Source organism: Elgaria multicarinata, chromosome 16, assembly GCF_023053635.1.
Source record: "Elgaria multicarinata webbii isolate HBS135686 ecotype San Diego chromosome 16, rElgMul1.1.pri, whole genome shotgun sequence".
NCBI lineage: Eukaryota > Metazoa > Chordata > Lepidosauria > Squamata > Anguidae > Elgaria > Elgaria multicarinata.
The window spans coordinates 27,849,321-27,876,252 of NC_086186.1; the positions used below are offsets into that span (position 1 = coordinate 27,849,321).

The window sequence follows — 26,932 nt, forward strand, 5'->3', positions numbered from 1 at the left end:
GTTTCCCTGGCGCCCCCTCCCTCCCTCTCTCTCTCCCCGGCGGGGCTACTCACGGGGGCGCCGCGTCCCGGCCCGGTTCCTGCCGCGGCTGCTCGTGCAGCGGCGCTTCCGCTTCGTCGTCTCCCTCCGGGTCAGGAGGCCTCCGCCGCGGCCAGGAGCGGCGCCCCACGCCCTGCCCGAGCCGGCCCGCCCCTCACACTGCCCCCGCCGGGCACCGAGGAAGCTGGAGCTGGCTCGCGGCCGCCGGGGCGGCGCTAGGGACGCCCCCGCCCGGGCTGCAGCGCGCGCGCGCGCGCCCTCGCCAAGGGGACCCCCCCACCCAGACGGGCCACGGGGCGGAGGAGACGCCCTCCCCGCCGCCCGCAGCCGAGGGACACGCCACCCCACCCCACCCCCATGCACCTAATAATAATAATAATAATAATAATAATAATAATAATAATAATAATAATAATAATAATAATAGAAGCTGGTCACCGCGCTGCTGCTGCTGCTGCACAGTGGTGACATTTGGGCAGGGTTCGGGGGCAGAGATCCAGCCCCCCCACCCCCGGCATTATGAAGCAAGTGAACCAGGACCCACGACCCTCGAAGAGCGGGACTCCTAGGGTGACCCCATGGAAAGGAGGACAGGGCTCCTGGATCATTTAACAGTTGCCTAGAAAAGGGGATTTCAGCAGGTGTCATTTGTATATATAGAGAACCTGGGGAAATTTCCTCTTCATCACCACAGCTACCACATTAAAGCTGCAGGAACTATACTAGAGTGACCAGATTTAAAAGAGGGCAGGGCTCCTGCAGCTTTAACTGTGGTGATGAAGAGGGAATTTCACCAGGTTCCCCATATATACAAATGACACCTGCTTTCCTTTTCCTTTTCAATACAACTGTTAAAGATACAGGAGCCCTGTCCTCCTTTTCATATGGTCACCCTAATAATAATAATAATAATAATAATAATAATAATAATAATAGAAGAAGCTGGTCACCGCGCTGCTGCTGCTGCTGCACAGTGGTGACATTTGGGCAGGGTTTGGGGGCAGAGATCCAGCCCCCCCCACCCCCACCCCCGGCAGTATGAAGCAAGTGAACCAGGACCCACGACCCTCGAAGAGCGGGACTCCTAGGGTGACCCCATGGAAAGGAGGACAGGGCTCCTGGATCATTTAACAGTTTTCTAGCAGTTGCCTAGAAAAGGGGATTTCAGCAGGTGTCATTTGTATGGATGCAGCCCCCCTGGTGAAATCCCCTCTTTATCACCACCGTGAAAGCTGCAGGAGCCCTGCCCTCTTTGGTATCTGGTCACTCTGGTATAGCTCCTGCAGCTTTCACTGTGGTGAGGAAGAGGGGATTTCACCAGGGGCTGCATGCCTGCAAAGGACACCTGCTGAAATTCCCTTTTCTAGGCAACTATTAAATGATACAAGAGCCGAGTCCTCCTTTTCATGTGGTCACCCAGGCGTGGGAATATAATTAGAGCCCTGAAGTTGGGTCAGGCCAAGGGTCCATCTAGTCCTGCACTCTATTCACCCAGTTAGTTTTACCCTACCCTGTGCCTGCTTATCCTACCCTGTGCCTGTTGGCATTCTCTTCCCCTCCTTATTGTTTTACTAGGATTTTATTAGATTGTAAGCCTATGCGGCAGGGCCCTGCTATTTACTGTTTTACTCTGTACAGCACCATGTACATTGATGGTGCTATATAAATAATAATAATAACAACAACAATAACAATAACAGTGGCCAACCAGCCATCGGCCAGGGACCCACAAGCAGGACACAACACAAGTGCAAAAGCACCCTCCCGCCCATGTTCCCCAGCAAGTGGTGAACATGCACAGCAAACCAGGTGTCAAGAGGACAGAGGCGGCAGGAGAGGAGGGTTGTGGGGATGCTTTGATTCAGCGCCTGCCTACATGCTGCTTTTTCCAGTCCTCAAAAGCTGCTGGTGGTGGCAATGAAGGCCGCCCTCCTCCCGTTACCTGCTTCCCCGGGAAGTAAGTCCCATTGGACACAGTGGGGGCTTCCTTCCGAGTAAAGCTGCACAGGAGCAGGCTTTCAACGCACGCCGGATTTCATGCCCGTGCGCGCGCGCGCGTCATTAAAACCAGGAATGGCTGGGAAAGACGAGCCCCCCTCAAGCTAGCGCTCTCCAGATGCGTTGGACTACAAACCCCATCACCGACATTGGCCATGCTGGCTGGCGATGTTAGGAGCTGTAGTCCAACATCGGTGGAGGGTCCTAGCTGAAGAAGATGCTTTAAGGTGGATTCCCGCACTGAGCAGGGGGTTGGACTCGATGGCCTTACAGGCCCCTTCCAACTATTCGGATTCTAAGGTTTTCGAGTCATTCGGATTAGCAATACGAGAGGCGGTAGAGTCCTGAGCGGACAGGGGTAGGGATCACGCCTTTCAATGTTCCAACCCCCCCTCCCCCCCCATTTAAAAACAAAACTCGACACCCCACCCCCCTCCTTGCAAGCACCACAGTAGCGCAGCTGGATAACCATCTGTCAGGGATGCTTTAGTGTGGATTCCTGCATTGAGCAGGGGGTTGGACTCGATGGCCTTGTAGGCCCCTTCCAACGCTGCTATTCTATGATTCTATGATAAGCCTGCAGAGCTGCCTTTCTCTTTGCAGGGAGTGGATGTGGGAAGCGGTGCAGCTCATCCCGCCACGCGGCCTCCGGCGCTCACGGCCCTCCTTTACTTCCGAGGAAGAGGAGGAGGAGGGTCGCGGAAGCGGGAGGCGGCGCTGCGCTCTCTTGCCGGGCGTAGCGTAAGGCGCGCGTGGCGGGGAGCAGCCGGAGGGGAGGGGAGGCGCGCGGCCGGGCGCGCCCCCGAGCCGCGTTGGCGCCGCCCCTGGGCCGGCCCCTTCTCCCGCCGACCTTCCTTCGCCTGGGTTCCTCCTCCTCCTCCTCCTCGGCCCGGCGCTGGCGCTGCCCGAAAGCCCAGAGGAGAGCACCATGCCCATGCCGCCGCCGCCGCGCGCCAGCCTCACCCCGCAAGTGCACTGGGCGCAGCGCCACCGCGAGCTCTACCTGCGCGTGGAGCTCAGCGACGTGCAGGTCAGCGGGGCTTGGGTCGCGGGGGGGGGGCGCGCTCGCGTGGGCGCCCTTGCCGGAGGCGCCCTCCACCCTCGCGCGCTGCCAGGGGTCCCGGGACCCGGAGTCCCCCCGCCCCGGCTTAGGCAGGTGGCGCGCGCGCGCCCTCGGCCCGGCGACACTAGGTGCGCGGGCCGGGGCCAGGCCGGGGCGCCTTCCTTGCACTTCGCACAGCCGAAGGTAGATGGGGGGATTCGGTCCAGGGGGGCTGCTGGCCGGGCCGCCTTCCCACCGAAGGCGGCTCCGTCGCCGGGGGAGACGCGGGGCCGGTGGCGCTCCTCCGCGCGGCTTCGCCCGGGACGGTGGGGTCATGAACGCGGAGGAAGCAACCGGCCGGTTTCTCTGCTCGAGCCCACCGGAGGCCCTCCGGAGGTTTAGGACTACATCTCTCATCATCTCTGACCCTTGGCCGACCTGGCTGGGGCTGATGGGATTGGGAGTCAACGCACCTGGAGGGGCGCCGGGTTGGGAAGGCGGATCTAGAGGGGCCGGCTCTCTTCCCCCTGCCCCCTTGCGGTTTGCCCCCTTTCCGACACGCCGCCTCCTGCTGCTGCTGCTGTTCTGCCCCATGGATCTTGCACTGCCAGAAGGGGCTTGCGCTGTGTGCGGTTTGGAGGAAGGTGGACGGTGCCCTCTTGCCCTGTGCCTGACCCTGATGCCGCTCCTTCCGCTGCTGCTGCTTGATGGCGAATGGCTGTGCTGTTCCCACCTGGCTTTGTGCCCTTCCGTAGGGGCCCTTCTGCCCTATGCAACCCCCTACATCAGGCTTTTGCAGACCCTGTTCTGTTGGGACTGTGTCATAAGACCCTGAAAGCCTGGCTCCAAATCCGTGCCTGATATCGGCCATGGGGTGGATGAGGGCAAATAAATCGAAGTTTAATCCAGACAAGACAGGAGTGAAAGGCCGTTCGGCTGTACTCTCGGACTCTGCCCTGAACCCGGGTGCCCAGGTCTCGGTGGTGGCTAGGAGTGGGTTAGCACAGCTGTGGGCAGCGCATCAGCTGTGCCCGTTCCTAGAGGCGACTGATTTGGACACCATCACACAGGGCTTAGCGACATCCCATTTGGACTACTGTAATGCTCCCCCCCCCCTCCATGCTCCTTAGAATTAAATAGCCCTCAGGGGTGCTGGTGCCATGGCACAGGGAGCAGGACTTCCCCCCCCCCCAGTGATGAACAGCAGATTAAAGTACAATCCAGATAAAAACAAAATTACAATGTGGTTTGTATGGTCTGCCATGTGTGGCTTTTGATGGTTCCTTGTCTCTAATGCTCTGCATCTCCTTCTGCCAATGGATGTACGTACTGCAGCCCATCCTGGTCAGCAACTCCCCCCCCCCCAGATTGCTGCTTTGCAAAGGATTTGGGACGTGGTGGGTCAAGATCTCACCCCGCAAATGATCAGTCTGCCAGCAAGTCTCTTTGACCCTATTCAGACAACACGATAAGCCACGACGGTGAAGCATTTTGAGCTAAACATCAGGGCTTAGCGTGTCGTGTGAACCATTCCTAACCATGGTGGCCACTAAACATTTACTGAAAAAGGGTTAGCGGCCTAACCATGGCTTGGCATGTCGTCTGAGCAGGCCCATTGCCACTGGGAGACTTCTGTTGCCTATGAGCAGGGAGCCCTTCTGCCCCAGGAAGGCATATCGGGATACAGCATGCAGTTGTACTGGAGTCATTTTGGCCACCTGCAGATCCATGCTGAAGTTCTGGGGTGGACAGAAAGTAGATCTCCAGATCTTTTGGGCCTCAACTCCCAGCATTCCTGGCCCTTGATCCTGCTGGTATGGGCTTCTGGGAGTTGAAGTCCCAAACATCTGGAGATTTACCTTCTGCCCACCTCTGCCGTAATTCATGCAGAAACTATTCAAGGCCACTTCTTGCAACGGCATCTTGCCCCCTTCGGTAATTTAAAAATGTGCTGACAGTTATTTATTCATCTATCAAATTTATGTAGCATCCCTCTGGCCAATGTCATTGGGATGATGTACAGTCATTAATAGCAAATAAAAGTCTTACTAGATCCAAGCAAAGCTCTTTCCTCTGTGTCTGCAGGATCCGGACATCACAATTACAGATAATGTGCTCCATTTCAAAGGTAAGTTAGTTTTCAGTCCTGCCTTTGAGAAGGGAGATCTTCTTGTAGTTTGCCAATTAATTTTGCTGGTTCAAGCAACTTAGCCCTTGCTCATGTGATTCTCAAATCATGTAGGCTGTTCTGCAAAATTGCAGGTGTGTACATTTCCAAGCAATAGTTCTGGTGTTGTAACTATAGGGTTGTCTTGCTATCGGCCCTGCTATCACACAGGCTCATGGCTCAGTGGTAGAAGGTCCCAGTTTCATCCCCAGCATGTCCAGGCAGGGCTGGAAAAAATGCCTGCCTGAAACCCTGGAGAGCTGCTGCTGCCAGTCAGTGTCGACAGTATTGGGCTAGATAGTTCCATGGTCTGGCTCATTGATGCAGGCTGATCAGCGGTGGGACAGATTACCTTGGGAGGTGGTGGGTTCTTCTCTGAAAGTGTTTCAGCAGAGACTTGATGGCCGTCTGTCAGGGATTCTTTACTTGTATCCTGCACTGAGCAGGGGTTAGACTAGATGTCCTCAAGATCCATTCCCATTCTATGAATGCAAGGAATACTACGATTCATTCTATGAATCCTAGGAATGCAAAGAATGAAGTATTGTAAAGTATTCTGCGCACAATTAAATACTATAGAATTAGTAAATAATATGCAATATCTTTCAAAAATAATCTACCATTTACCCCTATTTTTTTTTTTTTTTTTTTTTGCTTAATCTTTTCTTTTTTAGTGGAGGACCCCTATGATTGCATTTTACAGCCTTATTTTTGGACATAATTTTTGAAAACCTGAGCTCTTCACCTACAAGGCACTCTGAGTAAAATAAATATTTTAAAGATGGTTGGCAGGCTTTATATTCTAACGTTCCTGTTCTAGTGCTGTATTTTCACTCAGGTACAGAATAAATCCTCATTTAAATAAGGTAGCAAAATTTCCATCTTTCCCTAATTGGTTCGGCTGAAGGTAAACAACCTTCATAGCAACGTTCTCTTTTCTCCAGCACATTCTGTGTGGTTACCGTGGGATTTTAGAACAGGAACTACCGTAACCTTCATTTTGAAAGGTAAATGGGTTCCTATGTAAATGCCTTGTTTGTTTTGGACAGGGCTCCTGTTATGAATTTGCCTTATGTCTAAGGCAGGGGTAAGCATTCTGGGTACCCTGCAGATGTTTTGGACTACAACTCCCATCAGCCCTAGCCAACAAGGCCAATGGTTGGGGATTATAGGATTTGTAGTCCAAAAAATTCTCTGGAGGGCCCAGTTTGTCTATCTCCAGTCTAAGGAGCAACCCTTTGTGTTACCTGCATAAACTGCCACATTGCATCTCACGTTGTAAAAGGGTGTGTGTTGAGCACAAATTGGCTTGAAATGCTTGATGTCCATGCATTTCTCGTAAACTCTGTAATCCTTCTAAATTTTGGCTTGTGACACCAGAACCGATGAGCGTTTTGGCTCCTTGCCTAGTAGGCATGCATGCGTGCCCACGCCCGGATTCATGACTATGCCCAGAGGGATGCCCAGGATCTGGTGCCACTTGCCTGCTTCTCATCCCTGCCTTTTTATTCTTGTCTCTGTGCTGGGCTGGTGTCTTCTGTTTTTAAAAAATGAGGGCAACAGTTTGTCCGTTAACTTGGAAAGCCTTCTGAGAAGCAGGCAACATGTAATTAGAGGAGGTTAAGATCTGCTACAATTCTATTACCGTTTTTAGAATTCTTAAAATAATAATAATAATAATAATAATAATAATAATAATAATAATAATATATTTATTTATTTCTTACCCGCCTCTCCCTCTAGATCGAGGCGGGGAACAGCATTAAATGCAACAATAGAATACATAAAACTGGTTAAAAGAGCATATAAAACCGATACAATAGTAAAACAACAATCACAGCATCTTAAAATTCTTAGGTTTAAAATTCATCTGGTTAGGCCTGCCGGAAGAGACTAGTCTTTATGGCTGTCTTCAACTCGGAGAGAGTGTTAACCTGATAAATCTCCTCCGGCAGGCCATTCCACAGTGTGGAGGCAGCAGAAGTGATGGTCCTCTGGGTCACGGTAGACAGCCTAGTTTTTGCTGACTGGAGTAAACCCTTCCCAGAGGACCTGCATGTGTGGGGCAGATTGTACGGGAGAAGCCGATCCTGCAGGTCACCTGGACCCAAACCATGTAGGGCTTTAAAGGTAATGACCAACACTAAATAGAACATGTTTCTGTTTTTCTAGCTCAAGGCCATGGTGCCAAGGGGGACAACGTGTACAAATTTCAAATTGAGTTCCTAGAACCAGTAAAGCCACAGGTAAGGGTTTCTGTTTCTTCCTCTACCCAATTTACAGATGGAGCATTCTTGAATTCATGTATTCAAGGGAGCCCTTTGCCTTGCTTTTGGAGATCTGGAGGTGAGTCAGTTTATAGTTTGCACAGCGCATGGCATTTGATTTAGAGCGAATGTGTGGGTGAATACATCCTGTGTAACCCATATGCTTTAGCAGAAGTCATAGACCGGGTTCGCATGTAACGACAGTGCAGAATTCGGGTTGAATCGTGCGTTGCCATTACATGCAAACTCTGCATTATGGTTTAACTATGGCCACAGCTAGACCTAAGGTTTATCCTGGGATCATCCATGGTTTGCCCCTGCCTGAGCACTGGATCCCCTGTGTGTCACCTAAATGAACAGGTTTGACCCCTGGACGATCCAGGGATAAACCTTAGGTCTAGCTATGGCCTATGTATTACTGTAAAGGATGAGATGAAACAAGCCATGCTGTTCATTAATGGGGCTTGATTGGCTGTTGAATACAAGTGTTGGTTTATTAACCCATGTTCCTGATTGGTTCTGGCTCTGCTTATAAGTGCTATTGTAACATACTCTTGTTGGTGTTTCACGTTTTAAGATCTGTTTATATATGTATATATTTAAAAATTTTAAAGCTATAATATTTTACATTTTAAAATTATTATTTTTAAAAAAAATCTACACATTTATAAACTGGATGCGCTACTAGTGTTCATTTGTTTTGTTTTTAACTATGGGTTGTTAAACATTAACAACCAAGGATAAAAATCCATGGGTTGTGAACTCTAGGTTGTTGGTGGCTAACAACCCATAGTTCAGCCATGCCGCAGGGTTCGCACATGAGCACAACCCACTGATACTCAACCCATATTCTGGGTTGTTGTTACGTGCAGTCAAGGTCATAGTGTTGTGCCGGTTGTGCACCACTAAGCATTTGTGTGTTGAAGCCGGTGCTGTCATAATGCCGTTGCCCTCAGTACTACGTTTAGTGTGATCCTATCTGGGGCTGCTTCAAGAGCAGGGCGTTAGCCTCTTGACGCCTTAACAGATCATGTGATAGATTTTGCATGTCATAGCAAGCAAGGCCTCCTTACTTATTGGAGGAAGCTCAGCCTGTTAACTCCTTGGCTTTTGAGGACTTCCAAGATAAAAGCTCACAGCTTGAAGGATTTTGTGGGAGCAGTGGTTATATGTGTGGATGTTAAATGTTAATTAGTTTAGGTTTTATTATTAAGCAGAATCTGCAACAAAATGCTGCAGCGTGTCCTCACCTCTCTACAGGAGTCCTCCTGCTCACGTGCTGGCCACGCATGCCCTCTGCAGAGCACCCCATCCCACACTGGCCTCTGGGTTTTCTTTTCCAATTGACATTCAACGTTCTGTGGCCACTGAGTATGCTCAGTCTTCTTTGGGCTGAGTTTGGGGTTGTCGTTATATTTCTGCAAATCCAGGCAGGGCGGGTGTCCCTCAAGCAGTCTTGTCTCCCAGCAGCTTTGCTTTGGCTCCTGTCGACACTCAACCACTTAAATTCACTGTGAGAATCAGTGGTGGAGCACCAAGCTACTAGGTAGACAAAATCAGTTGTGCTGGATTGCTCAATAGTTATTACATCCTCACTAGAAATTCTGGTTAGTCAAACCAATCTGACAAGTTTGGAGGTTGTGTTATTAGCCAATGAAGCAATCCTCTCCCATCCTGCCATAGGCAAGACTGTTTAAACTACAGGATAGCATCCCAGATCGCTTGATTTCTCTTGTCCTTAGTGAATCCTTTGCAGGCAGGTCCATGGCTCCACTTCTTAGCACTGTTTGCCTGACTCCTTCAAAGGGAATCGCTGCTTGCCTGGCTCTTAAATTATCCTTTGCCGTTTGTTCCCCACTGCAGAAATTAGAAACTTTAAAGCACCTTTAGAAACTTGAGCAATTCAGATTTCTATGCCAAAATTTCGGTTTCAGCAATAGAGGTCAAAACCCTCACAGCACCTCCTATCTGCCACTTTCAGATATTTCAGGCTTCCCACTTCTGAAAGTGATGTTTTGCAATTCATCTTGAGTAGCTTCCAGCCACTCATGTGGAGGAGCAACCCCCCCACACACAAACATACTATGCACACGAGCAGGCATTAAAAAGGTCATGAAAAATCCACCTTCATTATGAAGATGATAAGGCAGTTGGAAAGGTGTCGGGGGTGGGTGGAATCATCCATGCTTATAGATAGCCGCTCAACTGGTCACTTTTGAGAGGTAAGAATGTCCCTACGTGAGAATTTGAGGCATTCCATGCCCATCACCAATTTAATACATGACATTGTAAGCAAGGATTTTCAGCTGTTAATATATAGAAACGTATCTACAGGCAAAAAACCCATAAAGACTGGGTTTGGGACTTTTTCACACCACGGTTGGTTATTCGGCCGAAATAACCAACGCTGCGCAGAGTTGATTATTTGAACCACTGTTGGTTATCGTGTCATCTGTCGGAGACTGTTGACTATTTCGTCGCCCACAGTTGGTTATTTTCAGCGACTGCAGAGTCCCCTGGCAAAAGCGACCGAAGTGATGGAGTTTGGAGGACCAGTGGGAGGACTGGGGGAGGGGAGAGGGGGGATGTGTCAATCAAACACACCATTGACTAATAGTCAACTTGATGCTGCCTTAATCCACACCATGGTGGATTCCATTCATGTCATGTGGAGAGTACCCCCTTGATAATCATCCATGGAGTTAAGTATTAACTCACCATTGACTATTGTGTTGTCAGAACGCAGCCAAAGAAACTCAGCACAAACCAATTTCTGCCACACTAGTCTGGAAATTTGTTCAAAGTTACATTTCCTGTAAGAACTGCTCATCTCACCCACCAAGCCCTAAAAAGGAGATGTAGTTTACCTAGAACAGACATTAAGGGCTCATTTTGAAGCTTCCAAGAAGAAATCACATGCTGTGTCAACATTAGTTTTAAAATATAATGGATATGAATACGAAAATTCAAAGCCCTAAACGGCTTGGGGCCAGGCTATCTATATAGACTCGTATATGCGCAGATAGCCTCAGAGTATCTTCTTTTCCTTCTTTAATTCCAGCTGTGAATCCGTCGTTTCTCTTGTTCCATAATAATTGTCTCTTAGTCCTTTGGGTTGCCCCACCTGCTTTGTGCATTGCCAGCACCTACATTTGATAATTAAACATTTGTTAAACTCATTGAAGCCCCGCCTTTAATATGGAATAATGTACGTGTCCTCCTAAACTACCTACTGGTTTCTTGGAAGTTAACGCAAGGGTCAGTGCAAATGGATTTTCCAAGCCCTTGTGACAGCTAAAAGTTTGACACTGGCTCCGTTCAGGCAACATGTTTCTCAACAGCGGTTTTAGAACTCCATGGCGGAGTTTTTACACCACTGTTGAGGAATGTGTTGTCTGGCGGGAAAACTCCACACAATGGAGTTTTTTTTAAAAAAAAAAACACGTCACGCAGAATATCCATGCTGTGTAGAGGAGAGTTCTTGCACAACGGGTGTGTTGTGTGGAGGGCTCTGTGGAGTTTTCCATTGCGTTGAGTTGACTTTTCCCACTGGCTACAGAGTTCCCTGGCAAGAACGGCAAAAGGAGCGAGGGTCGCTCTAGGAGAGCCACCAGGATTATTTTTTCACAGCAATGGCTGATGGGATACCATCGGGAGGACCAGGGGAGGAGAGAGGGCAGAGGAACTGTCAATCAAACGTCATGTTGACTTTTACTCAACTCCACAGGAGCCCACAGTCACACAACGGTGGAGTTAGAACATGTTATGTGGGGAGTACCCCCTAGAAACTTAACAGTTGAGTGGAGTTTTCACACTTCGTTGACTAACATGTTGTCTGAACTGAACCATTATTACATTGGAAGGATAAATGTTCACCTCCTATAATGCAATGCACTAAGGACTTAACAACACTATCAACATATGAACGAGTGGTATATATAGATGCCACTTGCAAGTGGATACATAAATGGATATTTGGTCTGATTTTTTTTGAAACCTATGCATAACTCCACCTCTTTTTTTTTTTTACTCCTTATAGCTCCTTTATGGCCTAAACTCTACACTTACACACAGATCACAGTCCTGGCTCTTGAAGAGGCAAAATTATGTTTGCTGTATTGTTTTGGTGGGTGGCATTTTTAAAATAGGAAATTTCCCAAGGGTGACACGGTAACATCCGGCAACATGGTCAAACTAGACAACAATTGCTGAAAAGCACTACTTCACAAATTGCAAGGTTCTCCTACAGTCTACTCGACGTTGTAGACTTGTAGCTTGATATGTACGAATTTGCAAGGTTGAGGTCATATTTGTTAAATGTTTGTGTGTTTTGTGCACACCGGTGATAGCGTTTGTGTCTTGGGTTTTCAGCAAAGTCACTTTTCCCTTAAATTGAGCTTCTGGTTTCTGATGGTGCACTGTGGTTCTGTCCTTTCAGCCAGCCTATAAAATGACCCAGAGGCAGTTGAACATCACAGTGAAGAAGGAGGTGAGCCACTGGTGGGAACGGCTGACCAAGCAGGAGAAACGGCCCCTGTTTCTCGCTCCCGATTTTGATCGTTGGCTGGACGAATCAGATGCTGAGATGGAGCTGAAAGCCAAGGTAAGGCCCAGCCGGTGGTACAAGTGAGTCATGCAGCTGTTCTTAAACACTCATGGGTGTGTTAGTGTTTGTTGAGTGGGTGGTTGCCAGTTCTCCAATATCTCCAGATAGGGCTGGAAAAATTCCTGCCTGAAACCCTAGAGAGATGCTGCTGCCAGTCAGTGTTAACAATACTGGGCTACATGGACCAATAATCAGACTCAGTATAAGTCACTATCGTGTGTTCACCCTGAACTGGGCATGTTTAGCCTGGAGAAGAGAAGATTGAGGGGAGACATGATAGCACTCTTCAAATACTTAAAAGGTTGTCACACAGAGGAGGGCCAGGATCTCTTCTCGATCCTCCCAGAGTGCAGGACACGGAATAACGGGCTCAAGATAAAGGAAGCCAGATTCCAGCTGGACATCAGGAAAAACTTCCTGACTGTTAGAGCAGTATGATGGTGGAATCAGTTACCTAGGGAGGTTGTGGGCTCTCCCACACTAGAGGCCTTCAAGAGGCAGCTGGACAACCATCTGTCAGGGATGCTTTAGGGTGGATTCCTGCATTGAGCAGGGGGTTGGACTAGATGGCCTTGTAGACCCCTTCCAACTCTGCTATTCTATGATTCTATGATTCTATTTTTTTCCTGCATTCAGCAGGGGGTTGGACTCAATGGTCTTATAGGCCCCTTCCAACAACTATTCTATGATTCTCTGTGTGATTCCGAATTCATTGGCTCTACACATAGAGTGGCTATTGTTATCAAGCATTGTTTATTAGGAACGGACACCAAAGGCAGGGGTCAATTTGCTTAGGAAACAAAAAAGGCAGACTCTCCGACTTGCAACGTGGTCGTTATGACGTTCTTTTGAAATGTAACCACTAGAAGAGCTTTTGAAATACTCCAGGTTGGTGGTTCTCCTCCTCCTCCTCCTCCTCCTCCTCCTCCTCCTCCTCCTCCTCCTCCTCCTTTTTTAAAAAGCAATAAAATCTGGCTATATTTTTAATCCGTGCTGAAAATCCTGACGGCTTCCACAGCCATCTGAAATGGGGGCCCTTACCCCGTGCCTGTTGATGCCTTACCCATTCTTTCCCTGCCACTGAGGAGCAGGGTTTGAAGCAGCGTTAAAGCTGGTCTGCTCAGGCTACATGGCGTGCACTGTTGGAGACCCGGATCGGGGTGCAACGGGAGGCAGGGTGGGCATGTGTAAATTAAAATAACGCAGATGCTTTAAGATGCTGCCAGCCATGGACATAGTTAAATTATGGAACTCACTACCACAAGGTGGAGTGATGGCCACCAATTTGGATGGCTTTAAAAGGGGGTTGGATAAATTCCTGGAGGAGAAGGCTCTCCATGGCTACTAGCCCTGATGGTTGTGTGCTGTCTCCTGTATTCAAGGCAGTAAGCCTGTGTGCACCAGTTGCTGGGGAACATGGGCGGGAGGCTGCTGTTGCAGTTGCACCATGTCCTACTTTGTTGGTCCCTGGTCGACAGCTGGTCGGCCATTGTGTGAGCAGAGTGCTGGACTAGATGGACCCTTGGTCTGATCCAGCATGGGACTTATGTTCTTATGTCTCAAAGAAGATCAGTCATAAATCCTGGCTTGTCCCTTTCGACCGCCTTGTTACCAAGTTGCCTCGTTGGGAGCTTCTGTGTTCTCTTTGAGAAAGCTTGCCGAGTACTCTTCTGAATTCTTCTATTTTTTTTGTTTTTGTTAATATTCTGTCCGTTTGTTTTTCGTCGGATTCCTTTTCAACTGGACCACGTGGCCGTTAAAGCCCCATTCTGCAAGTGTGTGGAATGTGGAAGTAAGCTTCCCCCAACTGACGGACATTCTGTTTGTTTACTGTGTTTGGGAGAGACGCATATGGTTGAAACTTGTTGGTTTTGTATGGGATTTACAAAACAGACGAAACGCCATAGAATCATAGAATAGCAGAGTTGGAAGGGGCCTACAAGGCCATCGAGTCCAACCCCCTGCTCAATGCAGGAATCCACCCTAAAGCATCCCTGACAGATGGTTGTCCAGCTGCCTCTTGAATGCCTTTAGTGTGGGAGAGCCCACAACCTCCTTAGGTAACTGATTCCATTGTCGTACTGCTCTAACAGTCAGGAAGTTTTTCCTGATGTCCACCCGGAATCTGGCTTCCTTTAACTTGAGTCCTCAGAGCGCTCCTTTTTCAAAAAGCATTGGAGGCCGCAGATCAGTCAAAAAATCCTGCAAAGACAACTAAGACTGCTTCTGTTCACCAAGTACCTCCTCCGGGTTCTTGGGTGTTGACCCTAGCCATGAGTCACCCCGAATCTCCTGCATCAACCCGAACTCTAACTCTCGCCACTGCGAAAAAGATATCAAAAAAGGCCAGAACGGCACAGCCACCGGATGGAGGGCATAAAAAGAAGAAGAAAGGCAAATCCATGAAAACTCTTTCTACAAAAAACCACACTGTTGCACATCCTGACCCCCCTCCTCCAGTGTTGGGATCGCCTAAAACACAATTGCCTCCTTCGGTACCGACAGCACAAAATGCTCTATCCGTACCAAGGACGAAGCGACTGCCCATGGCGTCGTTGTCAGAAGGGGAAATAAGAGATACATCCCCTTTGAGAATGGGAATGCCCAAGAAGCCCAAGAGCGTCAGGATTATGACCCTTGGGACCGAAGGAGGAGGTCATCCCAGCCTCTTACTCTGACGCGCTCCAGCTAGATAGGCAAAAAAACCAACAACGCCTGTCTAGCAAGTATGCAGAGGGGGAGGTACGAAAAGGCAAATATCTCTGCCGCTCCTTCCATTGTGCACATGGTGCTGGAAGTTTATGAGTTTGGAGGATTACAGGCATCATGTAGGATTGCGCCCTGAGTGTCCTTTTGCAAGCCTTGCAGCCTTAATCATCTGTACACAGAATTATAATACTGGCCCTACCGGCAAGGATTGTCATAGCTGTCTTCAACTTGGTGCCCTCGTGATGTTTTGGATTCCATCTCCCAGCATCCCCGGCCATTGGCTATGCTGTCTGATGGGAGTTGGAGTGCAAAATATCTAGAGGGATATCCAGCTCGGGGAAGGCTTGAGCGAAGCACTTTGAACACTTGTAATGTGTTATTGAAAGGCTAAGAATTATTGGGCGAAAGGGACAGGTTTGGATTGTGTCATATTTAACTTGTAGAGAAGGATGTGCAACCAAATGGATTCATAGAAAAATGGCGCTTGTTTATTAAGCTTTGGAATGTGAATTTTCAAGATGATATACAACCATATGTGTTTTATGTAGCTTGATTTATTGAGTCGTGCTATATATGTTTTATGTTATTGATATATTTTGAAAGGTATTTCAGTGGTAAGAATGCATTTCTTTTGTTTAATAATTAAAAGAATTAAACAGAAGCAAGTTTTGTTGAAAGGTGCAACCGTAATCTGGTTATCGCAGTTGCAAACAGAAAATAATAATAGTTGCATGACAATGTGACGTTATGTTCAGCTTGTATCAGGCGTGAGCGGGGTTTTGCAGTGACGTGACCTGAAATTGAGTGTCCACTTCCAAATGCTACTAATGCTCTTTAAATCTGTCTTGCTAACTTTTAGGAGGAAAAAAGGATTAACAAAATCAACATAGAGAACAGAATCCCCAAAGACCGTGAGTGGCTGTGCTTTTCAGCTAGCAAATGTTTTCTGCTTCAGCAGCAGCTTCTGCACTAAATCATGATGCTGTCCAGTCCCTAATTGCAAACTGTGTACTAGTTATAGGGCTGATGCAAATCCCAGCGTGGAAATCCTTTTAGGGCTTAAGCCAGGTTGATCCACAAATTAAGGGAACTGAATAAGAGCCGCTGATTCATTGTTTATAAAAGTATAGTAACTCGTAAGGCTGTACTATCTCAGATATCACAGGGCTCGAAAAAGTACAGGAAAGGTAAACTAAAATAAGCAAGAGGCTGGACCCTATGAGGGAAGGTTACAGCAGCTGGGATTGTTCAGCTTGGGAAAAAGGAGGCTAAGGGGAGACCTGATAGAGGTGTACAAAATTAGGCATGGTGTGCAAGCCTATATACATCAGTTGCTGGGGAACATGGATGAGGGGGTGCTGTCCCGCTTGTGGTTTTCCCACGGGCAGCTGGTTGGCCGCTGTGTGAACAGAGTGCTGGACTAGATGGACCCTTGGCCTGATCTAGCACTGACCTCCTTATGTTCATCTATGATCTGACGTGAAGAACGGTACATTTAATGGGCCTTTAGGTTAATTTGCCATTCCATGTGTGAGAATGTAGTTTCAATGTAGCTGTGGGGCACATCAAACCCTCCCACGCGGTGTGGTCCTTGGAGCACCGCACCACCTGCCCTCTCAGATGCTTGGATTTGTCTTGAGACCACAGGTGCTCTAAGGCAATTGGAAGGCCTGCCTTGCAGTTACCCAGGGGAGCGTTTTCTAGAGTCGAGGATGTCTTCTGCCACTTACCCTCTGCTCTGCAATGGCTTGCAGCTTTCCGACACTTGAAGAGAGGCTACCTGTTCATGTACAACCTGGTGCAGTTCCTGGGCTTCTCCTGGATCTTCGTGAACATGACGGTGCGGCTGTTCGTGCTGGGGAAAGGCAAGTGGGGGCTGGTCTTTTCCTTTTGAGTCTTGTCTCTAGTGGCTGGTGCTCAGCTGCCCGGATGCCTGGCATCGGGTTCAGGGGCCCGTGCAAGAGCATGGCCTTGGTCCAGCGCCAGGCCCTGGCTTCAGCTGCTTGCAGTTGGCCTCTTTGGGAGGGGCTGTGGCATGCAGGAAGGAGGAGCCCTTCTCCGCATCCCACCAATGCAACATATACGTTATGTTGGGACAAGGGAGAGGGCTTTCTCTGTTGTGGCACCCCGACCGTGGAATGCCCTCCCCTTGGAGGCCCGATTGGCGCCTACGTTGACTGCATTTTGACGCCAAGTAAAAACATGGCTTTTTAACCAAGCCTTTGATGGTTAAACTCACTGGCACATTGTTTTAACTGTTTTAACTGCATCTATTGCTTTTAAATTATATATTGTTTTAACTTGGATCATGGTTTAATTTGTTTTTAACTGTGTATATTTATTGTTTTATACTGTATGTTTTTATCTATACGCCGCCCTGAGATCTTAGTGATATAGGGCGGGATATAGATATTTTAAATAAATAAATAGTTGATCCTCATCTGGTGTCAGGAACAGACCTTTGTTTGCATCAGAGCTGTCAGTCGACAATACTGGGTCAGCTGGACCAGTATTCTGTCCCGGTATAAAGTGATGCCAACATTAGGGTGACCACATGGAAAGGAGGACAGGGCTCCTGTTCCTTTAACAGTTGTATTGAAAAGGGAATTTCAGCAGGAGGCATTTGCATGCATGCAGTACCTGGTGAAATTCCCTCTTCATCTCCACAGTTAAAGCTGCAGGAGCCCTGCCCTCTTTTGTATCTAGTATAGCTCCTGCAGCTTTAAATGTTGTGATGAAGAAGGAATTTCACCAGGGGCTGCATGCATAGAAATGACACCTGCTGGAATTCCCTTTCCTACACAAATCTTAAAGATACAGGAGCCCTGTCCTCTTTTCTGTGTGGTCACCCTAATCAACATTCAAAACCACATGTCCTCTGCTCCGGGTCCATTTCTGTCATAAAAGCTCCAGCTAAAGGAAGCTGCAGGCGGCCCGTCAACGACAGTGTCTCAAGATTGTTGAATGTGGGCCCTGGAGCAGGAATGGTTGAGCATTTGCTTAATTAGTGTCAGTAACAGGGTGTGGGCCCTGTGCACAAAATGGGCAGGGAAGATCATATTAACAGTTATTAAAATGTTAAATTATGTAACCTTTAGTTGTTTGAAACCGAAAATACAGTTTGCTTGCAAGTTGGTGGATGAAAAGCGAGATACTAGCTTGATCAGAGGCTTAGTGAGGGCAGCAGACCAGGCAGAATGCCTGCCTTGCCACTGCTTCTCATTGGTGCGGTTTTATTTATAAATCTGCTCTGTATGGTCTGGTTCCAAAGGGCTTCTTTAGAGGCACAGGCAGCGGAGTTTTAGAGATTCGTTTTGTTTTCGCTGAGCAGCAGGGCACCCCCCCACCGCCCGTGCTAACTTTTGAAACTCATTTCTAAAACATTATTTGCTACATGGCTGGATGGAGGCACGGACTCAGTCGCATGGTTCTTTGTCCCCTTGTCTGTATTGCCAAGAGTTCGGATAGTGAAACGTTCTTCATCTGCTGTCAAATCGATGCTTAAACTGAACCCTTGCCTCTCCTTCCAGAGTCCTTCTTCGATACTTTTCACACGATGGCGGACATGATGTACTTCTGCCAAATGCTGGCGTTCATGGAGATTGTGAACACCTTGATAGGTCTAGTCAGAGCTCCTCTAGCACCTGTAGTTCTCCAGGTAGGCTTGTCAAAAAAAAAAGAGGCTAGCGGTTACTACTTAACAGGGGGTGTGTTTTGAACTCGACACGGGCTGAAGGGTTTTGACCACTGACTCATACTGACTCATGAAGGGTTTTGACTCACTGCCTCTCATTTCATTTCATTTCATTTATTGCATTTTTATACCGGCCAATAGCCGAAGCTCTCTGGGCGGTTTACAAAAATTAAAAACTACAACAATATTTAACAATGTACAAATTAACAATAGCACAATAATATTCAAAATATACTAAATACACATGTACAGCAAAACAAACCAGGTAAGGAAAAAAAAGCCTTCAGCTCCAGCCTTGCTTTAATGTCTCCAGCTGGGGGGAGGGAGAGGGGAGCAGGTGGAATAGCTCACCCTTGATGGTCCAGCATTTCTCCCCCAGAAGTGTGAACATCAGGGGGGAAGCTTTGGCAGAAACCTCCAGCGGCTCACATGCGCTCCTTTCCCTGTGACTTGGTTTGCGCATTGGATGGAGTGCTGAGGTTCAGGGTTAGGGCAAAGGGCTCTCCCAAAACCTCAGGCTCCAGGGGAAAGAGGCTTTCTAGGAGCCCCTTGCTTGTATTTCAGCCTGGGGGAAAGTAGCTTGGGTCGGGATGAATCGTGTGTTTTGGGGATGGGGAGTTCTTGAGATCAGGGCCAGAAGGAGGGCCTTTGGGGAAACGGATTTGGCAGTGCGCCCCCAACAGTCTGTCCCTGTGGTTCCGAAGCACGTGCCTTCCCACGTGTGGACATTCAGTCCCTTTTCCATAAGTCAGCAGAGTCATGCCATGAAGTTGTAGACCAGGGGATGGGATGGGGGGCCCTTGGACTGGGGTCCCAATCCAGCCCTCTAGGGTCTCCCAGAAGACCATGGCCCCTTTCCCCTTCGAACCGCCAATGGCTTGGTGTTTTCCTGGTATTTGCACAGTGCCCACCCCCCTGCCCTGGTTCTCGAGGACTGAAGGGCCACTCCAAGGCCTCGTCACTGGCAGTAAGAGGTTTAAGTTACAGTAGGGTGGTGCATTTTGTATTTTTGTCCTCACCTCCCCCTTTGCCTTTGCCCCTTCCCACACCTGGTTTGTGGCCCTTGAGAGAGTATCCAAAATGGCGTCTGAGCCTTGGAGCCCACTGTTTGCGCTCCAAGTACGCAGTGGCCGTAGCTGCCACGGAGTTCCTTCCCAGAGAGGGAAAAGCCGTTGCCCTTGCTGCTGTGGTCATCTGAGGCACTCTGGGCTAAGGGGAGAGGGAGATACTCGGGTAACGTTTGCCCAGTCAAGGGCTTTGGCAGCAGGGGGACTCTTCTAACGGGATCCTCTCTAGACCACCACCTTGCCTTGAGCTGTGCTCATGAGAACAGCATTCTCTAGCAGTGTAGGGGCTTTTTAGTTGCTCTGGCCTCCTGTACCATTCACACGGCAACCCCTGTTCTGCTTTGGCAGGAGAAGGAAGCGAAACCACGTCAAGGTTTTGGGAGGATGCGGAATGTGCCTGTCCTTGACTTGCTCCTGCCCTCGAGAGCCAGGCACAGACTTGGTGCCTTGGCTGACTTTTCCCAATTCCAGAGTGTTCTGCATCTCTTACTTTCTTTTTTTTCTTACACCTCTCCCTGCAGGTCTGTGGGAGGAATTTTATTTTGTTCTTTGTCCTTGGTGGCGTGGAAGAAATGCAAAGCAAAGCGGTCGTGTTCTTCATCTTCTACGTTTGGAGCTCGGTGGAGATATTCAGGTATCCGGGGTGGGGGGTCGAGGGTGTTTCTACCACCTGGATGCTTGACCACTCTTAAACCGCTCTGCCCATTCTACGCCTGGAACCCTTTCCAAAGCACCCGTACGGGGCCACTTCTTCCGTCATAGAATCATAGAATCATAGAATAGCAGAGTTGGAAGGGGCGTACAAGGCCATCGAGTCCAACCCCCTGCTCAATGCAGGAATCCACCCTCCTAAAGCATCCCTGACAGATGGTTGTCCAGCTGCCTCTTGAAGGCCTCTAGTGTGAGGGAGCCCACAACCTCACCAGGCAACTGATTCCATTGTCATACTGCTCTAACAGTCAGGAAGTTTTTCCTGATGTCCAGATGGAATCTAGCTTCCTTTAACTTGAGCCCGTTATTCTGTGTCCTGCACTCTGGGAGGATCGAGAAGAGATCCTGGCCCTCCTCTGTGTGACAACCCTTTAAGTATTTGAAGAGTGCTCTCATGTCTCCCCTCAATCTTCTCTTCTCCAGGCTAAACATGCCCAGTTCTTTCAGTCTCTCTTCATAGGGCTTTGTTTCTAGACCTCTGATCATCCTGGTTGCCCTCTTCTGAACACGCTCCAGCTTGTCTGCATCCTTCTTGAATTGTCATCAGAGCCCTCCTCAAAACCCATTTTTTTGTACACAGCCTTGGCCTGTAAACCTTCAGCATCCATCCACAACTGGAACAAATCCTCCGTCCTTGCGTTTGCGTCATCCCTGGCTGCCTTTCCTCCCCTCCTTTTATCAAGACCAGGGCCAGAGCCTCTGATGCGACGGGCAGGTTTTTCTAGTGCCCTTGTAATTATTCACATCGAGGCCTTGTTTTGACTGCCCTTTGCCTCTACTCTCCATCCCCGTTTGAGTGCTGGTCTTTTCAGGGTGATGGAGAACAAAACGCCTTTGTGAGTTTTAGGCTAAAGTAGTTTCAAATCACCGTCAAGCCCAGGGAAATGCCAGATCTTTGGTTTGTTGCCACTGTTACATTTCCTTCCTCCTTTTCCTCCCACGGATACTCTGTTTGCCGCTGAAGCAGTGAGTTGAGTCCCTGGGCTCACGGTTTTCCATGGCTCCTGTTCTAGGTATTCGTTCTACATGCTCTCCTGCATCGATATAGAATGGAAGATTCTGACATGGATTCGATACAGCATCTGGATGCCCCTCTACCCTCTCGGAATCTTATCGGAAGGTAGGCTGGAAAGGGGTGATCAGGCTTTCCCCCCTGGAAGAGGCCTTGCACACGCCTCCATAAAACACTGCAAAATCGATCCTGGAACCCTGATTTATTTATGTTCTAGCGTTTCAGCAGGAGGGCTCCAGAAGGGAATTGCTCCTGGGCACCTGAAGATAGGAAATAATTTTTCCAGCCTTGGTTACAGTACAATTTTTTATTTGGTTTTTGGCTTTGTGAGTTCCCTCTTTCTTTACGACTTCTGGGGACAAAGGTTGGAACAGACAGCTCTATAATTTGGCTTGTGGCTCAGTTCAGACAACACGTTTGTCAACGCAGTGTGAAAACTCCACTCAGCAGTTGAGTGTTTAGAAGTGTTTACTCTCCACGCAACGTGTTCTAACTCTACCGTTGTGTGACTCTGGGCTCCCATGGAGTTGACTAAAAGGCAGTGTGATGTTTGATGTTTGATTGACAGTTCCTCCGCCCACTCTCCTCCCCCGGTCCTCCCGATGGTGTCCCATCAGCCATTGCTGCAAAAAAAACAATCCCAGTGGCTCTTCTAGAGCGACAATCGCTCCTTTCACCGCTCTTGCCAGTGAACTCTGTAGCCAGTGGGAAAAGTCAACTCACCACAACGGAGACCTCCACGGAGCCCGCCACACCACGGTTGTGCAGGAACTCTCCTCTGTACAGCAAGGATATTCTGTGTAGAGTGTTTTCCAAAAAAAAAAACCCACTTGGGGTGGAGTTTCCCCTCCAGACAACACATTTCTCAACGGGGGTGTAAAAACTCCACTGTGGAGTTCTAAAACCGCCGTTGAGGAACATGTTGTCTGAACTGAGCCTGGGTGTAACCTTGTTCCTAGAGGCAATGGGGTGGTGAAAAATACTATATGCATGTTGTAGCTCTTTACCTTTCCCCACAAGGTGCCTTCACCCCTTGCCCCGTCTCCTTCTTTTCAGCTGTGTCTGTGATTCAGGCCATTCCAGTCTTCAGCAGCACCGGGACTTTCAGCTTCACCTTGCCCCATCCACTGAACTTCACCATTCCATTTTCAGTTTTTCTTCAACTCCACCTTGTGTTCTTATTCCTAGGTGAGTTTCAGATTATTATTATTATTATTATTCTTTCCCCTTTTTTTTAATTCTTACCTTCCGAAACATTGCTGGGATCCAGACAGACTTCCGAAAGGCGTAGAATATTTTTCTTTGCACAAAGGAAGCTGCCTTATACCACAGCTGCATGACCCAGCGTTGTGGAAAAAGGCAAATCCCATGTTACGCATGATTAGCAAAGGAATCGTAAATTAAACTGCCGATACCATAGGTGAGGTGATCCCTCTTGGAATACTGTGGACGTTTCTGGTCACCGCACCTAAAAAAGGATATTGTAGTGTTGGGAAAAGTGCAGTAAAGGAGAACTATAATAATCAAGAGGCTGGAGTCTCTCCTATGAGAGAAGGTCTAGGACTATTTAGCTTAGAGAAAGGACAAGTGAGGGGAGACATGATAGAGTTTTGCAAAAAGATGCATGGCGTGGAGAATGTGGATAAGGATACATTTTCCTCCCTCTCCCATAATACTAGAACCCACCAGGCTGATTGGTGGGAGATTCAGGACAGATAAAAGGACTTCATAGAATCATAGAATCATAGCAGAGTTGGAAGGGGCCTACAAGGCCATCGAGTCCAACCCCCTGCTCAATGCAGGAATCCACCCTAAAGCATCCCTGACAGATGGTTGTCCAGCTGCCTCTTGAAGGCCTCTAGTGTGGGAGAGCCCACAACCTCCCTAGGTAGCTGATTCCACTGTCGCACTGCTCTAACAGTCAGGAAGTTTTTCCTGATGTCCAGCCGGAATCTGGCTTCCTTTAACTTGAGCCCTTTATTCCGTGTCCTGCACTCTGGGAGAATCGAGAAGAGATCCTGGCCCTCCTCTGTGTGACAACCTTTTAAGTATTTGAAGAGTGCTATCATGTCTCCCCTCAATCTTCTCTTCTCCAGGCTAAACATGCCCAGTTCTTTCAGTCTCTCTTCATAGGGTTTTATTTCTAGACCTCTGATCATCCTCGTTGCCCTCTTCTGAACACGCTCCAGCTTGTCTGCGTCCTTCTTGAATTGTGGAGCCCAGAACTGGACGCAATACTCTAGATGAGGCCTAACCAGGGCCGAATAGAGAGGAACCAGTACCTCACCAGAAACTTCTTCATACCGTGCATAGTCAAATTATGGAATTTGCTACAAGACAAAGTGATGGCCACCAGTTTGGGTGGCTTTAAAAGGGGGTGGATAAATTCCTGGAGGAGAAGGCTACCAAAGTCTACTGGTCCTGATGGCTATATGCTAGCGGCATTACCACAGGCAGTATGTCTGTGTACAGCAGTTCCTGGGGAACATGGGCAAGAGGAGGGCCTACTTGTGGACTTCCCATTGGGGCCTGTGGTTGGCCACTGCGTGAACAGAATGCTGGACTAGAGTGAGAATGTAAATAGTTTCTATGTTTTGTGCCTCTCATTATCATTATTATTATTATTATTATTATTATTATTATTATTATTATTTGTATCCCGCCTTTTGCCCAATGCTGGGCCTCATTCCTGAGGTGTTAACTCTTTTATAATTTTATATGATGCACATTTGTATGATTGATGTGGTACACAATGGTGGTCGTGTGAGTATATAAATGTGATACATTGGTTTTTTAGATTACCCTGAGGAAGGACCTACGGGTCCAAAACAGGTTGGAGTTCTTTTATTGTATTACAAAAAAAAATACCCCTTTTCTTTTGATGGTGTTTGGCCGCTCTTGTGGAGTTTCCTTTTTTGGCTCTGAGTGGAACAGCCAGGCAAGCGGCCTGCATTGTGGTTGTTCAAGGGGGATGATTTGGGGAAGGAGCCGGCACCTACAAGGCCAGACAGGCCCTGAAGTGAATTTGCTTAAGTGTTCAGCCCAACCTTGGTGTATACTAGCTGAGATCTCAGTTTTGGGCGACTCCAAGAAGTCTTAAGAGGTGGGTGAATTAAAGCTGCAACATGCCGTGTTTCTGCATATTACTGGCCTTGGGAATTAAGGCTATTTCTCCTTTTCCTTAGCGCCGTTTGTGAATTTCCGTCATCTCTACAAGCAACGGAAGCGTCACCTTGGACCAAAAAAGAGGAAAATGCACTAGGCCCAATACTGGAAACGTTTCTTGTTCTAATCTACCTTGAAGGCAGGTTTAGGGCTCTTGCATTCCCTAACAATTTTACTTGCCCTGTTAATCTGAAATCCAATTTTGTACAGTTATACCAACATGTGTCTTCCCTCTCTCTCTCTCTCTCTCTCTCTCTCTCTCTCTCTCTCTCACTCACATACACACACACACACACACACGTGCAAAAGTGTCCAGGTAACGTTCTTCCCATTCGCCACCTGCTAGATTCAACTACTCTTTGGTCAGTAGTAAAACTTCAAACAAGCCCAGCAACCTTATTTCTTTGATATGCAAATAAACAGAGCACTTAGTTAGAACAAAACGTCCCTCAGTAAGAGGAGAATAGGGGCCATGTATGTAAGCAAAATTTCCCAGTCAGCAAGTTATTTTAATTGTTTTTTGAGCCCAAAACAAGGAGCGGAGAAACAAGAAGGTCAACAGCTGATTAGTGATGCCCTGAGAGGGATCGTATTAAGAATCCTGTCTTGTTGCCATAGGTGACGGGCAGTGCTCTGAGGCCTGTCCCCTTCCTTCCCTTGACCCTGTAGTGGAATCCACTCGCTTGGGGTACAGAACGCCCCTCTGGCCTACATTTGCTAATGGTGTCCTCTTACTAGGTTCTTTACACCCACATTCTAACCGCCTTGACCCAGAAGTAAGTCCCATTGGTTTACAATATAGCACATGCAACAAAGAGGGGATAACCTTAACCTGACACAATACAAATGAAAGCAAGGCAGTTAAGGAAACAGTTTAAAAAATGCAATTTTATAAACTAAAATATAATGTTAAAAATAACATACACAGAGCATTTCACACGTACAGTAATACAACAAAACCATCAAACTGCTAGACAGAAAATGCTCAGTGGACTTAATCCATTTGGCCAGACGCGTTTCGACTCTTGGTCTTCCTCAGTGGCCAGTGTGCGATGGAACAAATGCAAACACTTGTAAGGGCCAGAGTAAAGGCAAACACTTAATGCTGTATTTTTTAAAAGTTTATTTTTAAAGATAAAGTTAATTAGACCTCCCCAAGCTGATTAGTGCTGTGGGCTATTTTTCCTTTATTGTTTGGAACTTTTAAGTCAGTCCCTTTGGAGTGTGGGAAAGAAGCATTATTTGTCTGTCCGTCATTCATGGCAAGCTGAAGTGCAGAAACTCGCTCTTCTCGGGGCTATTTGGAGGTGATAATTCTGTTTTCCATTTACTCCAGGTGGGTAAATGTTTGGGTTTTTTTGATCCCCCAGTCCTGGGCTGCTAGAACTGGTGTTAACCCTAACTTTCAGTAGTAGCATATAGCCTTTATGTTGCGGTTCCATCTGTTAAATTACAGCAGATTTCCCCAACCTTGTGCCCTCCAGATATGTTGGACTGCAACTCCCATTATCCCCAGCTATGTTGGCTAGGGGGTTATGGGAGTTGGAGTCCAACATATCTAGAGGACACCAAGTTGGGAAAGCCGGAGTTATGGTCTAGGGTGCGGGCACTTTGTCCTGAATCTGTATTTGCTGGTCTTTCAAAAGGCAAATAGAATGTGCATTTCTAATAATAAAGATTTTAAAACTTGGTTGTGCACTCTTTGCTTTCTTTCCTTTTGTAGGTTTTGGAGTGAATGGTGGCACTTGAATTCTGCGGATGGTGGATATTGTACCATGATGATAAATTGAAGGAATTTGACCTGTTTTGCTTGCTTTTTCTTGCTTAGGTCTACTAGCCGTAAATAAGGAACGAAGCAGAACATAAAACCGTTGTTTTACGCATTTTCTTTTGAAGACTTTTCTTTTGTCTCTCCTGAACCTATTGCCGAATGTCACTGGGTGACTGGTTTTAATTGAGAGCAAGAGAAAACTTTTTTTTCGCCCCCTATGCTAGTCTTCTCCGACCTGGTGTCCTTCAGCTGCGTCGTACTGCAAGTCCCAACTCCCAAAGATAGTTTGGTCATTGGCTGTGCTTGATGGGAGGGTTGATCCTTCCATTTCCCCGTGATAACTGAGACCTCAGTTATGCCGGTTTTACCTGTGGTCCCAAGACAATCCCGAGGACTGTGGATGGTGGTGCCTTCTTCCCTCTTCCCTGGCCGCCTCCACTTGTGCAACGCCCCTCCTCCCATCCCGGACATCACGTTGGACATTTGGTCATAGGGGACGATCCCAGAAGGTAAGTCCGGGATTCCCCCCACCCCCATCCCTCCCTCTACACCCGTATGGTGTTGAAAGGGCCTAAGAGAAGAGACAGGGCAAGGAGATAATAGGCTAGCGGGGCCCAGAAAAAATGGGACAGCGTTACTGCTGAACATGCTTGCAATGAAAGAACTGCTGATTCATTAATGTAG

The 26,932-nt window shown here is 48.0% G+C and overlaps 2 protein-coding genes across 2 annotated transcripts in view; one reads left to right on the forward strand and one right to left on the reverse strand.

Moving 5' to 3' along the window:
* Positions 1-146, reverse strand: part of DPP8 (dipeptidyl peptidase 8) — a 36,747-nt gene extending 36,601 nt beyond the window's left edge. The window contains exon 1 of the mRNA XM_063142444.1: positions 54-146. The gene's annotated coding sequence lies outside the window, so the exon portion shown is untranslated. The remainder of the gene's footprint in view (positions 1-53) is intronic.
* Positions 147-2,942: 2,796 nt separating this feature from the next.
* On the forward strand, positions 2,943-26,167 carry HACD3 (3-hydroxyacyl-CoA dehydratase 3). The gene is made up of 11 exons (XM_063142329.1): positions 2,943-3,067; positions 5,165-5,207; positions 7,419-7,492; positions 11,952-12,116; positions 15,688-15,739; positions 16,583-16,693; positions 18,359-18,486; positions 20,111-20,223; positions 21,314-21,420; positions 22,369-22,500; positions 24,498-26,167. Exons 1-11 carry the CDS (start codon positions 2,966-2,968, stop codon positions 24,572-24,574), a joined length of 1,104 nt encoding a protein of 367 aa, XP_062998399.1. The 5' UTR covers positions 2,943-2,965; the 3' UTR covers positions 24,575-26,167.
* Positions 26,168-26,932: the final 765 nt, after the last annotated feature.